The sequence below is a fragment of the Ictalurus furcatus genome, chromosome 6 (genome assembly GCF_023375685.1).
Source record: "Ictalurus furcatus strain D&B chromosome 6, Billie_1.0, whole genome shotgun sequence".
In the NCBI taxonomy this organism is placed as follows: Eukaryota; Metazoa; Chordata; class Actinopteri; order Siluriformes; family Ictaluridae; genus Ictalurus; species Ictalurus furcatus.
The window spans coordinates 21,704,120-21,720,481 of record NC_071260.1 but is presented as its reverse complement, the minus strand read 5'-3'; the positions used below and the strand labels follow the sequence as shown (position 1 = coordinate 21,720,481).

Genomic DNA, 16,362 nt, shown 5'->3' with positions numbered 1-16,362 from the left:
TATATTGTGGTTCATGCGGGGAGACTACTAGTGATGTGATACAGACATGAACTGCAGGCATGTGACTCGAACTCCTAGTGATCCATCATATTCACTACAAAGCACACCACAGAGTTCAGTTCAATAAAATCATTGCACTGTCATGATGAATTCTGTCGTGACCAGAGCTGTATGAACAGGTATCATCCATTCCTTTAGCAGCACCTGCATGCTAGATGGGACTGACCTAGAACCATTTTTGGACTTTGCAGAGTTTAACTACTTGGTAGAATTGCTTAAACGTGCCAGTAGACATAGCATCCTTGCGTTCCTTCCAGGAGGAGTGAGGAGGATGACTCATCATTGGGCTCTTAAAGGACATGAGCCCAGATGAGTCATTACATTGCCTTTTTCTGGCCTTTTATTGCTTATCAGTTGACACCAGACATGGGAATTTGTAACTAGCAAGCTGTTTGGGCTGCAGGGCTCGAGTCAAATTCAACTCTGAAGGGTCCGAATCTGCCAGCCAGCCAAGTGCGCTATATGAGCGCATGAGCTTGGACAGTGTCCTTTAGCTGGTTAATGCCAGTTTTCATTATATTTACATTTATATTTATGGCATTTGGCAGACACCTGTATCCAGAGCGACTTACATTTATCTCATTTATACAACTGAGCAATTGAGGGCCTTGCTCAAGGACCCAACAGTGGTAGCTTGGCAGTGCTGGGGCTTGAACTCCTGATCATCTGATCAGTAACCCAGAGCCTTTAACCACTGAGCCTCTTCCAAAATCTAGTGGAAAAACCTTCTCAGAAGTGTGGAGGTTATTATAACAGCAAAGGGGGACTAAATTTGGAATGGGATGTTCAAACTGCACATATTGGTATGATGTATGGTGTCCACATACTTTTAACCATATAGTGTAGCAGGCGTTGGAGGACAGTAAGTCTATATCTCCATATGGTGAATGTGTGTGTGTGGTACGAGAAGAAGGGAAAGATGAGTTGCATGACAGTGGTATTACTGTAAATAATACGGAGATGAAATGTCTTGGCATGCATGTACACATGCACAAAGTATCCAGGAGATGCTGGCTCCAGCCTTCTGGGGCATTGAGTAAGATTTCAATTGGGGTTCAGCAGAATTGCTCATTTTGCCTCAACAACTACAATGAAACAACAGTCTGAAACAACACACACTGTTGCCCTTTTGGAAGGCCTGAGCGTTTCCATAGCAACAACATCCAACGCGCTGCTCTTTTTGGCGCGTGTCCTCGAGCTTGTTGGCTATTGGACAGCAGCGTCTCGCCCCGCCCCAGACAGCTCCAACACTGAGCGGAAATCCGAGTTTGGAAATCCTCCGCGCTTCTTCCACACAGGCGCGGGGTGCGGTTTGAAGAGCGTGGCCGCGCCTATCAGCCTCCCGTCGCAGCTCCCATGCATGAGACGCTGATGACGTCCTTCGCCTGGCGCTGGCTACGGAAGCCGTGTAGGGAAACGGGCGGTAACGCGGCGGCGGCGGGCGCTTGTGGGTCTCCACCCGAGAGCATGGCGGCCGCGGATGTGTCGGTGCGCAGAAGAAGAGGCGAAATGAAGACACAGACGAGGGACTGTTTTCTCTAAACTTTCGACCTTGTGGTTGCTTTAAAGACGACCTCGTTTTTCATTTGCAGCTCCGAGATTCCGGGTGAAGCTTTGTTAGCTTAGCCAGTACTGCAGCTAATGTTACTCTGCGCAGGAGTAGCGCCGTTTTCGCCGTGTGGATGATTTAGGACCGTGAGCTCAGCAAATGAAAGAACCTGAGCTGCCTAACGCGCCGACGCTGGAAATCGTGCAGCAGGTAACCGGATTGCGGTAATAGTCGACGCCGGGCAGGAGCGCGATAATGCACCACCGCGTCTTCTTCGTTTCCTTGTTCGGGCTCCGCGCCTTTGTGCGCCGCTTGTTTACTTCGCCTAGCTAAAAGCAAAAGAAGGGCGCCAGGAGCAGCATGGGACCCGCTTCGTCACTGGGACTGTAGCTAAAACGCAGCTTTGCCTTTTATTACGTGTTTTTAAATGACGAATACCGGGTGCTGGTGCACGCTCTGTGTTGTTTTTGTTTAAGTTTTAACGGTCCGCTAAGAGCTATGCGCGAGTACAAAGTGGTGGTGCTGGGCAGCGGCGGCGTGGGCAAGTCCGCCCTCACCGTGCAGTTCGTCACCGGCACGTTCATCGAGAAGTACGACCCGACCATCGAGGACTTCTACCGCAAGGAGATAGAGGTGGACTCGTCGCCCTCGGTGCTTGAGATCCTGGACACGGCCGGCACGGAACAGTTCGCATCCATGCGCGACCTGTACATCAAGAACGGCCAGGGCTTCATCCTGGTGTACAGCCTGGTGAACCAGCAGAGCTTCCAGGACATCAAGCCCATGCGGGACCAAATCATCCGCGTGAAAAGGTAGCGCCTGGAGGAACCGAGCCTGCAGTGCACTGACGTAGCAGTGATGGGTTCTGCAGTACTGCTTTACTGCTGGGTCTCTCTCTCTCTCTCTCTCTGTTTGTCTGTCTGTCTGTCTGTCTCTTACACATTCAATCACTCTCACACACTCTTACTCTCACACACTCTCACTCACACTCTCACTCACACACTCTCTCACTCTTACTTTCACACACACATTTTCTCTACCTCTTTATCTTCCTAAGATTTACCACAGATCCTTAGGGGAAAACACCTGGCCTTTGGGCACTGAGTCGATGATTTAGCTGTGATTTCACTCTGGAGTGATGCTAGAATACCCCACATACTAAAGCCTACTGTTGAATTTGTGTGATGCTTTGCCTTCAGGACTGATCATTGTATGATTAACTACCATACCTGCTCAAGATGGCAGCTACACATTGATAGCAAGAAAGCAAATAGTGTCTGACTTACCCCCCCCCCCCCCCCCCAAACACCTAACCCCAGTTGTGTAGATCTCTTAAGGTGTCTGTGTTAAAAGTTGTGTGTGCGTGCGCACATGTGCATTCGTGTGTCCTATTCTAGTAGTATGGCATGTGATACCACATTTTTTTCCATTATTTCCAGACTGTGAATTATACATCGACTTTTTGGGGTCTTATTTTTACCCCCCCTACCGTGATTATACAGGGATTCTATGTAAAATGTGCATGTTTAGTCGTTGGTCTTAAGTGTCTGATCTCTGTTAGCTGTAGGCCAGCTGATCTACACATTACTAAGCACTATTGTCACAGAGCTACTAACACAATCCAATAACAATCATATATTGTATAAATCAAGGCAAAATGTTTTTCAGTGCTCTTTTCCAGCTTGCTTCCAAATCAGCTGAGAGTTGAGACGAGTAGGGATCTACTGCGTGTGTGTTCGAAAATATTGTTGCAGAATAATGCACTATAATGTGAAGCTTTATTTCTCACTAACTCCATGTTTCTTGATCGCTATCTCGCCAACACTTTCTCCTTTACACTTCATAACAGCACATATACTATAACATACAGCAGCGCAACATAATATGAAAGACTGAGCGACACAAAAATATAAATAGGACACCGCTCTTTTGCGCTCTTTCTTTTACGAGGACAGATCTGTGTTCTAAAATAACAAACATTTAAATTCAATTAAATAGGCCTGTATTACTACAAACAATAATCTTAGCAAAGATACTAAATCAGAAGAAAGGAAGAGCGCGCAAAAATATTTCAGCTGTGTTGTGATTGGCCCGTGGAGCTGTGCGCTGTGTTGTGATTGGCCCATGGCGTCAGTACTAAACCATATAAACAAGTATCTGTGCTGAATTATTCTACCCTATTTGTAAGGATGCCAAGAGCGCTGAACCGGGTCCTGCAGCTAGACCTACAAATAGTACAAACTGTTGATAGGTCATACAACATGCACAGAATTGTCACAGACAACCACAGTTTTCATAACGTAGGTTAGTGAGGAGTACATTTTAACGCAGTCTCCAGGAGTGTCTGATAACATTCCCATTTTTCTCAAACTTGCTGTCTCCTTTCACATAAAATCAACTGCAGAGTACAAAAAACAAACAAACTTGAAGCTCCTCCATTACTGCTGCAGTTGTTCAGGCCCTACGAGATTTCACGATTTTGCAATCACAGAAATGAACGTAAAATCAAGCAAACGCCACAATATTCTAAGAAGTTTGCAGTGTTTCAAAATTAGCGCAGATTTGGGCAAAGACGCGACATGTGACATCACAGCACACATTCAGGCAAAGCCCTGTTCGATTCACGTGCGTCGAATATGAGTAGAGCTAAAAGATCTCATTTACCAACAAACATCACTGAAAGACGGTGCAAAACAATTTTGTGCGATTGCGATTTTGCCAGTTAAAGTGGTTGTCTGCAAAAAAGCACAAAAAACTCTGCAAGTTACAGCACAAACTTCGGGGGAAAAAACGTAACAAAATCAAAACTTTTTGGCAGCAACAATCGCAAAAAAACTTGCCAAAATCCTGTACGGACTGGTTGTTAGTGTTTACTGTTAACGCTAGGATTATGTGGGAAATGATGTCATCACTCTATAACCTCCAGAGAGCCCCTCTCAGCGGGTAGTGTTACATGCTGGGGGAAACTCCAACAGGTTGTGGATAGTTCTGGATTCAGATTCGTTGACGTTATCCAGTGAAAAAAAGTGATATACATGTGCTCTACAATGCTCACACACTGATACTGCCACATGTGCATTTCACAGCTGGAAGTGCACAGGAAACAGGAAACTCTGGAAATGCTTAGCATCCCTTGTAAATGTGTGTGTGTGTGTGTGCGCGCATGTTATGCAGTTGTGAAAGTGTTGTTTTTTATCTATTAATAGAGTGGCTGCGTGATTATGAAACCGTAATGTGCTTGAACGGCATCGAATTTTATTTAATAATTTTTTGGGAGCGTTACACTAGAATATGTAACACCCAGATGTCAAGACTATTCATAGATGTAGCTAGACCTTATGCCTAGATTGTCTGTCATCATCTGGAACTCTCAAGTAGACTTGGCAGAGCATTAAGAGACCAACTGTACAGAGTCATTTAGTCTAATTCATTGCTTGTCATTGACTGGGATAAATTTGGATTGGAAGACATTGTTTGAAGTGTTTCAAACCTCAAACATGACTAATAATACCAACAGTGCTTTCACTGAATGACTTTTCCCCACACTGTACAGTCTGTACAGGAGTTTTTTTTTTGTGATTGTTGTGGCAAAAAATACTTGATTTAGCTGCAGCTTTTTTTTTTTTTTTGGGCGATGCAACTTGTGAAGCTTTTTGTGCTTTTTTTTTTTTTCTTTCCCCTCCCCCCAGAAAACAGAATACATTTTAGTTGTACTCATGATCTACGCCTGTGAATCAAACGGGGCTTTGGCTGAATGCACATTGTGGTGACATCACATGAAGCGTCTTGGCCCAGATCTGCGGTAATTTTGAAAAATAAATGTCTGCGATCGCGAAGTCCTGGAGGGACTGACTGTATGGCTAATCTATTTTTTTCTGAAAAATGCATGCATATACTAGTGCCGAGCAAAGCTCCAGCTAGCGATTTTGCTACCATTTTACATATTGTCCTATCAGGATCCTGAGCACGTTTTCCCCATTTACTCCCCAGGTCCCACCCACTAGCTAACTAGCACTATTGGCCAGGTCCCACCAACTAGCTAAGTCTCCCTTATCACATGACTGCTACCAACTGGGGAGGGTGAAGGCTAGCACATGCTTCCTCTGAGACATGTCAAGCCAACCTCTACAGCTGCGTCCGAAATCGTGTACTGTATCAGTACGTACTCCATTCGATGCAGTACCTACTGCTCGGCCATTGAAACAGTACGTACTAATCAGTATGTGTGTGTAGTATGAATACAATCCCGGCCGTACTACAACCGCCATGTTGGCATTGTCATGTGACCTTGCCATCATCATAAACACAAAAATCTTAAAGGGACCACCAGATTAAAGCAAGCGCACTAACGGCAAAACGCACATCAGGAAATTTAACTGAATTTGTAATGTAATGTGGGCGGGGTTAACAGGCATATATATAATATTAAACATTAAACAAGTCCTGTTTAACCAAGGTTTAATACTTCAAAAGAGCCGACGCGCTGTCTTCCGCCATTTTCTTCTAAGCTCATCCGCACCAGTCCCGTTGCATTATGGGATTTTTTGACTCGTGTAGTGTCCATCCGTTACTGCAAAATCTCTCCGGAAGCAGTACGCCATCCGGGTATTTCTCGCCTACTGAGAATTCAGACATACTACCCCTCTGCCGTACTGCTAATACGTGATTTCGGACGCAGCCTACAGCTTTTCTCTGCTGCTGCATCACAGGGCAGCATAACACATTCAAAGGAATGTACTAACTGCCCTCTTCCACATACGTGAGCTCACAGATGTCCATGATTGGCTAGTGTCACACTGGTTGATATGGGAGCGAGAGAATGCCATCTCTCCTGCACAGACAGCACGGCCAGTTTTGCTCTCGTGTACTCCTGGCCATTGAACACGTATGGCGTTGTAGATTCAAAGTCAACGATGGAGCGTTTCGTTTTTTTTGTTTTTTGTTTTTTTGGGGGTTTTTTTTTGCATTTGGGAGCTGATTCTGAGCATGTTTGGCAAGAAAGGAGGCAGATCAACTTGTTGCTTCTCTAAGCGGGACAGTTAAGCTCAGTGGGTAAGATGTTGGAATACTGATTGGAAGGTGAGCAAGGCCCTTAACCCTCAATTGCTCAGTTGTATAAATTAGATCAATGTAAGTCGCTCTGGATAAGGGCGTCTGCCAAATGCAGTAAATGTGTCGTAAACGTAGGAGCCCACTAAATGCCCATTTTCATGTGTTGATGTTCCTGTCACAACTTGAAGATGTGAAGAAGCATAATGCAATAAATTACAAAAAAAATGTCCAGAAATGTCTTCAAATCAGTCGTAAAATTTGCGACTGAAAATTTTTTTAGTAAAGAAAATATTTCCTGTTCAAATCAGATATGCTAAAAATAGGGTTTGGAGCTACGTGCCTGATCATAGTCCATGTCCTTACATTGTATCTTTTCACTGATGCACTTCAGACACACTACTGAAATGATGTCTTGATGTCTGTCAGTGAGAACTTTAGTGTTTATAGAGTCTTTGGAGCTGGCAGTGCAAGGGACAGGTCGTTAGCACCAGTGATGCAGGTGGTGAAAAGCTCTTTTTGGATACAAGGACAGAAGAGATGCTTTAGTCTGATCAGGACAAGACCCTGGGTTGTCCAGTCGGGTTTAGGACCAAAGGATGATCTCTGCTCTTCCCCTCCCCCTTAGCTGGTGTGTATCAGTAGAGTAGTCATGTATTATATATAAGCTGTGTTTGTGTATGCCTGAGCTGCTGTGAATCTGGGCAGAAAGAGCTGCAGTGTGCCTCTGACAGACCTGAGTAGTGCAGTGGGAGTAGATGGATGTGTTTGTAACCTGAAAACCTACAATATAGATATCATATCAGATTACATGTACTGATGTGTATTTACACATACACACTGATGTGCATGTAATCCTGTCCTTCTTAATACTTGGGGATCAAAAAGCTCTTGAAAGATAATCTCTCGTGTTATGTTCTACCAAGTTGTAGATTATGTACCAAATGTAATGTACTGTGTATATACATATTTCTTAAAAATGGATTTAACTGGAATATTGCAGGAAGATTGAGCCCACGGCCTTTGGTAGTGAAGCTCTCGTGTACACACACACACACAGAGTGCAGGTGCTCTTGTTCTGTACATGTCTTCATTTAAATTCTGCCTCTATACGGAAAATGTTTGTTTTCGGTCGACCTCCCAGCATGGATAGACTGCTGCTTGCTTTATTTTGCTGCTGTGCAGAGCACTATAAACCCATATGAAGTGCAGATATACGACCCGAGGGCACGTTATGTTTTCCCTTCATCAACCATACATTAGCGGTCTCTCTTTTCATCAAACTGGAATCATTGAAGAGGAGGATCTACACTGTGTCACTCAATATTTCAGTTACTTTTTTTTTTTAGACATTATTTTTTTCAAATGGTTAATATTCAAAAAGGTGGCATTGAGCGCCATTCGACCTCTGCAACTGATCCAGAATGCAGCTGCTTGACTTATTTTCAACCTTCCTAAGTTCTCCCACACTACCCCATTACTACGTTCCCTCCACTAGCTTCCTGTAGATTTAAAACACGGAGGCTTGCCTACAAGGCAAAAATGGGACCAGCACCCACTTACCTCAAATCACTTATCACACCCCACACTGCACCTCGCTCTCTCCGAACCTCCTACACCACTAGACTGATCCCACCATCTCTCAGGGTACAAGGAAGGCATGCAACAAGACTCATCTCTGTTCTGGTACCTAGGTGGTGGAATGAATGTTCCCTAAATGTCTTCAAATGACGTCTAAAGACCTACCTCTTCATAAAATACTTAAATTAGCACCTTTCATTTAAATATATATATGTTGTTTGTGTTTTTCTTTCTTGATTACCTCCCAAAAGAGATACAAGACTGATGGTATTTTTAGTCCGTGACTTAGTGAACCAGTATCGGGATGTATTTATTGATGGACTTCAAAGCACTTCAGTAATTCACTCTGGATAAGGGCGTCTGCCAAATGCTGTAAATGTAAATGCCCTAAATCAGTGGTCACCAATCCTCTTCCTTGAGATCTACCATCCTGCAAGTTTCATCTCCAAACAAAATCTAACACACCTATTTTAGTTGATCAAGAACTTCTTAAGGCAATGATTAGATGGTCAAGTGGACACAATTATGGTTGGAGCTAAAATCTTCAGGAAGGTAGATCTCCATGAACAGGATTGGTGACCATTGCTCTAAAATGTTCCTGTTCATTTTAATCACCTCGTAGCCATTCAGAGACTGTAACTCACATGACCATCATCACCTATTAAACTATACCAAATAAGTAGGCTAAAAAGATAGAAAATGCAAACACCAATACTTGCAGTATTCATAATCTAACCCCAAGAAAAACAAATGGAAATGTTGAACCACTTCCACATAACCGCTTATGGGGGTAGCTCATTTTTTTGGGGGATTAATTCTTCTTCCTCTGTAGACGAGTCTTCTCGTTCTACGTGAGAGATGCCTACGTTGCGGCGCATAACGTCACCAACTGAACTGGAAATATCGCGGAGTGACACATTCTTATCATGGGGAGGAATTGTAGCGGTATTTCACAGACGATACGATATGGCACAGCCCTACTATTTAGCCAGATAGCAAGTCAATCAAACCATCTGCTTCCTAAATGACTTAGTGTAGAAAAACAGATCGGAAGAAACAAATGTCATTGGTGGCATATTTTGTAGCAAATCTGTTTTTTTTTTTTTTAATTAGCAGATTTGTATAAATGTGTCCTAAATGAGGTACTTCATGCCACAAATTCCAACCGGGTCTTATCATGATTATTCTGTGACTGCATCTCAAATGATATTCCACTGTGCAATGATTCAATAGTTATTTTTGGTCCACTAATTTGAAGTGGCATTCCAAGAGTGCTGATGTTTAGTACAACAGGTCCGGTATGTTAAAATGTTTGTATCACTCTTGTCTGTGTACAGTACTTAAAAAGCCAATCGCACAATAGTTCATTACACTGAAGCCTTTACTCCGCTTACTACGGGCTGTTGGCATGGCAACACGCAATGCTCGGTCTCAATCCAGCTGTAGCTTCTTTGGGAACTATTTTCACTGATGGAAAAATAAACAAAATATTTGGCCATATTGTGTCTGAAATGTCAGTTAGTAAATATTAATTTCTTGTTTATAGAACTGTCATAGAAAAGCAATATCACACTCGCAACCGCACTGCTGTACTGAATATCAGCATGGCTGTGATTACCTGTGGCTTCATGCCTGAAGCTGAATCGCTGCTGATATTCATTAAATCAGCGCTCTTGCTCATGCGATATTGCTCAAATAGCACACTGCACTGCTATTACACCACCCTTACGTTGAAAACTATTGTAGTAAATAAGAAGGCATTTGGGATTCATCCCATGTGAATTATTTGAATTGAATATTCAGGTGTGTATGTGGAACTTGGGTCACCTGAGACGTTTAAAATCCTGCTGCATGCCAGGGACAAAGAAAATAAAAGCAGTAGGCAAATAATGAGGATGTTGCAGTCCTAATGCTGAGTGTGAGTGAATGAAAGCCTGGATCAATAGTGAATTATATTTGATGAGCTTTAGTATTGCTGTAGTATTAGAAATGCAAAGACGTGCGATTAGGGTATCCCTTGTAAATAGATGACATGAATATGTATCCTATATAAAGGAATAATAAACGAATGCTCGGCTCAATAATGTTAAAGTACGTTCTATTACTAAACCTTTTAACTAATTAAAATGACATTACAGTTTTTTAAGGAATTTGACAGCTCTCATTTTCTCACATTTTCTGTGTGTGTGTGTGTGTGTGTGGCCAAGGCGTGTGTAATCAGTAATAGGTAGTGGCTGGGCTTTTTATTGTGATGGCCACCATCTTAGCACATCACACCACTCCTCCTCCTACTCTTCCCCTGCTGTATTTTCCCACAGAAGCACACGTACACACCACACATCCTCATGAAAGACAGCTCCCCAAAACCACTGCCATGTCCACACGCCCTCATTACACACACTGCACAGCACAGCGATCAGTCCACCACTATAATCAGTGATTTATTTAAAGAGCTGTATCGTGGGAGTGTGTGTCTGTGTGTGGACAGGATTTTTTTTGTGTGTGGGTAAAAATAGTTTAGTGTGGCGCTAGGGTCTGATTTCCGCACAGCCTCTCTCACACCCACACAACATCTCTGAGTGGCTGTCCTGTCATAAATTCAGCGGTTTAGGAACACAGCACTCTACAGAAGTGAGGTTCACTTGTGAAGGACGTGAGAATGTGATTGTTTTGTGTGAAGGACCTGTTGGTTTGTACCGTTTTGTCACTGGCCCACTGTTGTGTAGTGTAGTGCTTCTATTTATGCCAGCTAGGATTAGGCAGGCCTCTTTTTGCCACTGCACAGTCCAATTTGACATTTGACAAGTAGTTCACATCACCATAGCAACCATAGCAAAAGACATGACCCCCCCCCCCCCCCCTTCAGTCTGAGTGCAGAAGTTTCCTCCGACCTCCTCAAAACATGTCAGGGAGTGGATTGGTATGTGTGGTGCCATGTGATTGCTCCTGGGATATACTACAGATCCACCACGAGCCTGACCACGATAAAGCAGTTATTAAAAATGAGCAATTACATGAGGTAGCAGTGTTCCTTGCTTTTCCAAATTTATGGATGAACTCCTGGTTTTAGCTGTAAACTGCCACAGAGTCAGTCACTGAACTAAAATGCCTCATGAATTGTCTGATGAAAAAAAAAAAATTGCTTCACATTATTACAAAACTTTACTGCTCCTCTGTTTTATCATTAAAATGGAAATGAGATGCTCCCATAGAGACTCATCTGCTAATATCCCATATTCAAAACATTATGCTGAGGCTGCTCCTGCTCATTTCCTCAGACAGGAAATGACCAAGAAAAAGAGAATGTAGTTCACATTATTTTTACAGTGCCAAGACTTTACCCACTTCCTTACAGTGATGGGGTTTGCGGGTTCTGAGCTCAGGAACGGCAATTCAGATCCCAACTCCACTTTATTATGTGCAGACCTGACCAGCACAGTGCCACACCGTAGTGTGTGTTTGTGCCTTTCACAGCATGGTGCATGACTTAATGTCATGCATATTTCATACAGTAAAGCCAGAGCCTAATGAGAGAAGTCCATTCTGTTTGACAAGGAGGCAGAGTGAGACGTTAACACACTGTTGGTGATCTGTGCATTGAAATGAGTAGACCATTAAAGCAAACTATTAAATCTCTAGTCATTTCTCTTATGATTAGAGCATCCAGGAGTATTAATGCTGCTGCCCTGCTGATTCCTCATAGTGTCGTTGTCTTGCTGCGTGATCCACTTTCTCTTGAGATATAGTTCATGAACAGATGTCCTGATATTTTCCTTTCTAATTCGCTGGTATAATTTAGAATTCATTGTTTCATCAATGATGGCAAGTCATCTTGGCCCAGATGCAGCAAAACAGACCCAAACTATGATACTACTACCACCATATTTTACAGATGAGATAAGGTTCTTATGATGGAATGTAGTGTTTTCCTTTCTCCAAACATAGTGCTTCTCATATAAACCAAAAATTCTATTTTGGTCTCATCTGTCCACAAAACATGTCTCCAGTAGACTTCTGGCTTGTCCACGTGAGCTTTAGCAAACTGCAGACAGGCAGCAATGTTCTTTTTGGAGAGCAGTGGCTTTCTCCTTGCAACCCTACCATGCACACCATTGTTGTTCAGTGTTCTCTTTTTGTTGGACTCATAAACATTGGCTAATGTTAATGTGTGAGAGGCCTTTAGTTGCTTAGAAATTACCCTTGGTTTCTTTCTGACCTCGCAGACTATTACACATCTTGCTCTTGGAGTGATCTTTGTTGGTTGACCAGTCCTGGGGAGGGTAATAATCGTCCTGAATTTCTGTCAGATTGTGGATTGGTCAAGTCCAAACGCTTTAGAGATGGTTTTGTAACCTTTTCCAGCCTGATGAGCATCAACAACTTTTTTTTTTTTTCCTTTCCTTTTTTCTTTTTTTTTTTTTTTTTTACCCCCTGAGGTCCTCAGAAATCTTCTTGGCTCATGCTGTGATACACGGACATGTGTTGTGAAGATTTTGATAGATCCCTGTTCTTTAAATAAAACAGGGCGCTCACTCACACCTGATTTATATATTGAGTGTAGATACGAGCTAGTAAACTGACCTCTGAGGAGCAAACGGTCATTCTTGGATTCAATTATGATAATGTGCCACCAATTACTTGTTTGTGTACTGTTGTTTTCACAGCTGACAGGTTATGATGTAAGGGATAATCCACAGCTAGGTGTGCATTACACGATTTTAAAGCACGACATGGAGGTGAATAATCACCCGACGTGAAGCGGAGTGCATTAAAATGGTGTAATGCAGGCCTAGCCGTGGATTATCCCACTTATACCATGGTCACTTGCCAGCACTGACAACTTCAAGCTGTCACTGATGTTTGCAGAGCAAAATTTGACTGAAAAGATAAAAAGAATGGTTAATATACCGGTCATTAGATCTAGAATTCTACCCACGCTAAATCATACACAGAGATTAAGTAGTGCGAGGAGATTACATTTATGTGAATGAATTTCAATAAAGTTTTTAGAGAGAGATTGTGTGTGTGAATTAACTGTGTCTGTGCTGCGTCTCTATTAATAATGAATCTGAGTTTAACTACAGTGTGCAGCTGTAACTGTATGTTACTATGGTTATAGTTGTTTATAGGCAGCGCATTAATCCTGAACGGAGATTACACTGACTAGAACTACCTGTGCATTCAACACCTTCTAGCCAATCAGAATCAAGTATTCAGACACACCATGGTATATTTGTGATGTAAAGCAATATAGCACAAGGGATTGTGGGTAACAGTCACTGAGGGAATGGCTTCATATGTTGCCATCATTCTGATTACTCGGCTACACCGTTTGTGGGTGTGGCTAATTCATACTTAACAACAGTAATTAAGGAAATCACAGAAAGGGTTTTATATTTTCTTGAGTACTTTTTGTAACATTTAGTGACGTTCTCTAAAACACTGCTCTCTGTGGAGCTACACGTGTTTATAAAATAAATAATAATAAAAAAAATTTGTGAACCACCAACATCCGACCAATCAAGATATGAGGGTGTCTTTGATTTTCTTACGGTCATATTGTCCATCAATTCAGAACGCTCACATTTTTTGCTCTAGCATTCATTCAAAACTAGACTGCATGCTTGTTTCTTCAAAGTGACTGCATTTGTTTTCATTTTGAGTTTCAATACAGGTAGCTTCAACTAACTTCCACCATCATCGCTGAATGGAACTGTCCGATTATTTTGTTCTAAACATTTAGTCATTAAAAGGTTTAAGATATGAACAAAAGGCCTGAGTCTGACATTTGTTTTCCCTCCGCAGGTATGAGAAGGTGCCGGTGATCCTAGTGGGCAATAAGGTGGATCTGGAGAGTGAGCGGGAGGTGTCAGTGAGCGAGGGTCAGGCTTTGGCTGAGGAATGGGGCTGCCCCTTTATCGAGACCTCAGCCAAGAGCAAGACCATGGTGGATGAACTGTTCGCCGAAATCGTCCGACAGATGGACTACGCAGCGCAGCCAGACAAAGACGATCCCTGCTGCTCCTCCTGCAATATACAATAACCCTCCAGTACGAGGGCTCGCGCACGCGCACACACACACACACACACACACATGCACAAACATGCAGGAACAGTCATATACATTTACAAAATACACATAAATTTCAGTAGATGTTCTTTCTGGTGCATCAGATTTCTCATAGTGTAATTCATTCTGGCGTATATATGTCCGAATGAGGAGTTTTTGTCACTTTACTTGACTGACTCACAGAGAAGTGCACTGGCCTTATGAGTGAGTACCCTGTTTCCTGATGGAGTTTAGTGTCCACTTCTCCTGACTTTGTTAACACTATTTAGCCATTTGGTTTTTTTTTGTTTTTTTCTTTTCATAAATTGTTTTCCTGTTGACTTGACCCATTTTGATTGAAGATGTGTTTTTAATAATGTAACTTAGACGGAGCTCTTATAGCCGAAGGATCGACCTCCACAACCTCAACCATTAAACTTTAATAAAAGATTGATTAGCGGTAGAAAAAGATAGGATGAAACACCCACTCCAACACTACAGAAAAAAACATTTCAAACATCTCCTTTCCCCCTTTGGTTTCAGTTGTGCTGAAGGATGAACTTGTAGACTATTATGTATTTTTTTTTTTCTTTCTTGAGCATCAGTGTGATGTTGTATCAGTTGTGTGTTCTCTTTCTGAGCGATGAAGACAGGACTCTGACCACAGAAATCCCAGGCCTCTTTCAGTTTCTGTGGAGTTTTCATCATCCAGCATTTGAATTTTGCTCCTGAGTTGGGTTAAACATTCTTCACATGGTGCCATCCAACTCCACTATAGTGCTAGCGTTTCACAAAAAAAAAGGTGCACAGGGAGAAACCCCATTTCAAACAGAATGAAAATGAAAATCATTGATGATGATGCCGGTAGTCTAAATATAATACGTGGATGTTGCCAGTTCCACTCCGGCTCCTCCTTCCTGTGAGCCTGTAGACTACGTGCATGGCCAGAATACAGAACAGCCTGAAACAGATTTAAAGCGTTTGAGCCTAAACGACGATCACTCCGGTCAGACCAGAGCAGTGAGGTGCTGTGTATTCATTGTTGATTTTATATTTTTTTATGTGAACATTTACTCTCTCCTTCCTGAATGAATGGTGACACTCTTTCATCTGGCACCTCAATAAAGTGTGTTCAACACATCGTCCTTGCTAACACTCCTTTTAATAAAAGTTATGACTGTAGGGAAGGTCATTTTACAGAAAAGAGAGTTTGTCATGTACAATCTGCCCTGCTTTTATTTAAATGATGGTAAGATGGTGTGTTAATCTGTACATGTGGGAGTGCGAAAAGACATTAATCAGATGATGCCAGTGTGTATGTGTGGGCATGTTTACATATCATGGTGGGGAACAAATGTCTGACAGTTTTGACCTTGTTTGGACTTTTGTCTGGTCCCTATGAGGAAAACTGATTTTTACAAAAACTGACTTTTATTTATATATATATATATTTTTAAAAAGCCCTTTTGGTTACTGGTGTTAAGGTTAGGATTAGATTGTTTGTTTTGTGTTTACTTTTTATGGTAACATTTTCATAAGAGAGTAATATCAGTATTGCAATTTTTGAATATGGTTTTTTTTCTTTATTTAGTTTTTTACATGCACACATAAACCAGATTCATACATTTAGTGGTGGGATTCGGGTTCAGATTCCATCCTCATGGAGGAAAGCAGTTGCTGCACTAATAGCTATTTAAAAAAAAAAATCGAGTGTGTCAGTTAGTCCAGAAGAGCTCTGGTTGTAAAATAAACGCCCCATTTAGCATTTTTACACTAATAGTAACAGTTCCGCTGTGCTACAGATGGTAAAAGTGATGAAGGGTGAAAGAAAGATGTTGATTGAGGGGAATATTAGAATGAAATTCCTCTTGTTCTTCTGTTCTGGCTGCTTTGCGCACCCCCCCCCCCCCCCCTAGTTTCCTCTTCTGAGACACTAGTGTTAATAGATTTGAATGTGTGAACTCGTGTAGTGTCATGGCTGTAAATGAGTGTGTGCTTTGAGTATGGTCCCATGGATTATTACTCACACACAGGACATTTACATTTGTTTGGGTATATTATATGTCCTTTGTAT

At 42.2% G+C, this 16,362-nt stretch overlaps 1 protein-coding gene across 1 annotated transcript; it reads left to right on the top strand.

Annotated features, from left to right (window-relative positions):
- Positions 1-1,393: 1,393 nt before the first annotated feature.
- LOC128608918 (ras-related protein Rap-2a) lies at positions 1,394-15,740 on the top strand. Its single transcript, XM_053627110.1, has 2 exons — positions 1,394-2,421; positions 14,045-15,740. Exons 1-2 carry the CDS (start codon positions 2,108-2,110, stop codon positions 14,280-14,282), a joined length of 552 nt encoding a protein of 183 aa, XP_053483085.1. The 5' UTR covers positions 1,394-2,107; the 3' UTR covers positions 14,283-15,740.
- The last annotated feature ends 622 nt before the right edge of the window (positions 15,741-16,362 follow it).

Bases quoted from the DNA above. Each gene is read 5' to 3' on its own strand.
- LOC128608918 (XM_053627110.1), top strand. From the start codon at position 2,108: ATGCGCGAGTACAAAGTGGTGGTGCTGGGCAGCGGCGGCGTGGGCAAG. The intron at 2,422-14,044 runs GTAGCGCCTGGA...TTCCCTCCGCAG, and splicing joins CAAATCATCCGCGTGAAAAG to GTATGAGAAGGTGCCGGTGA.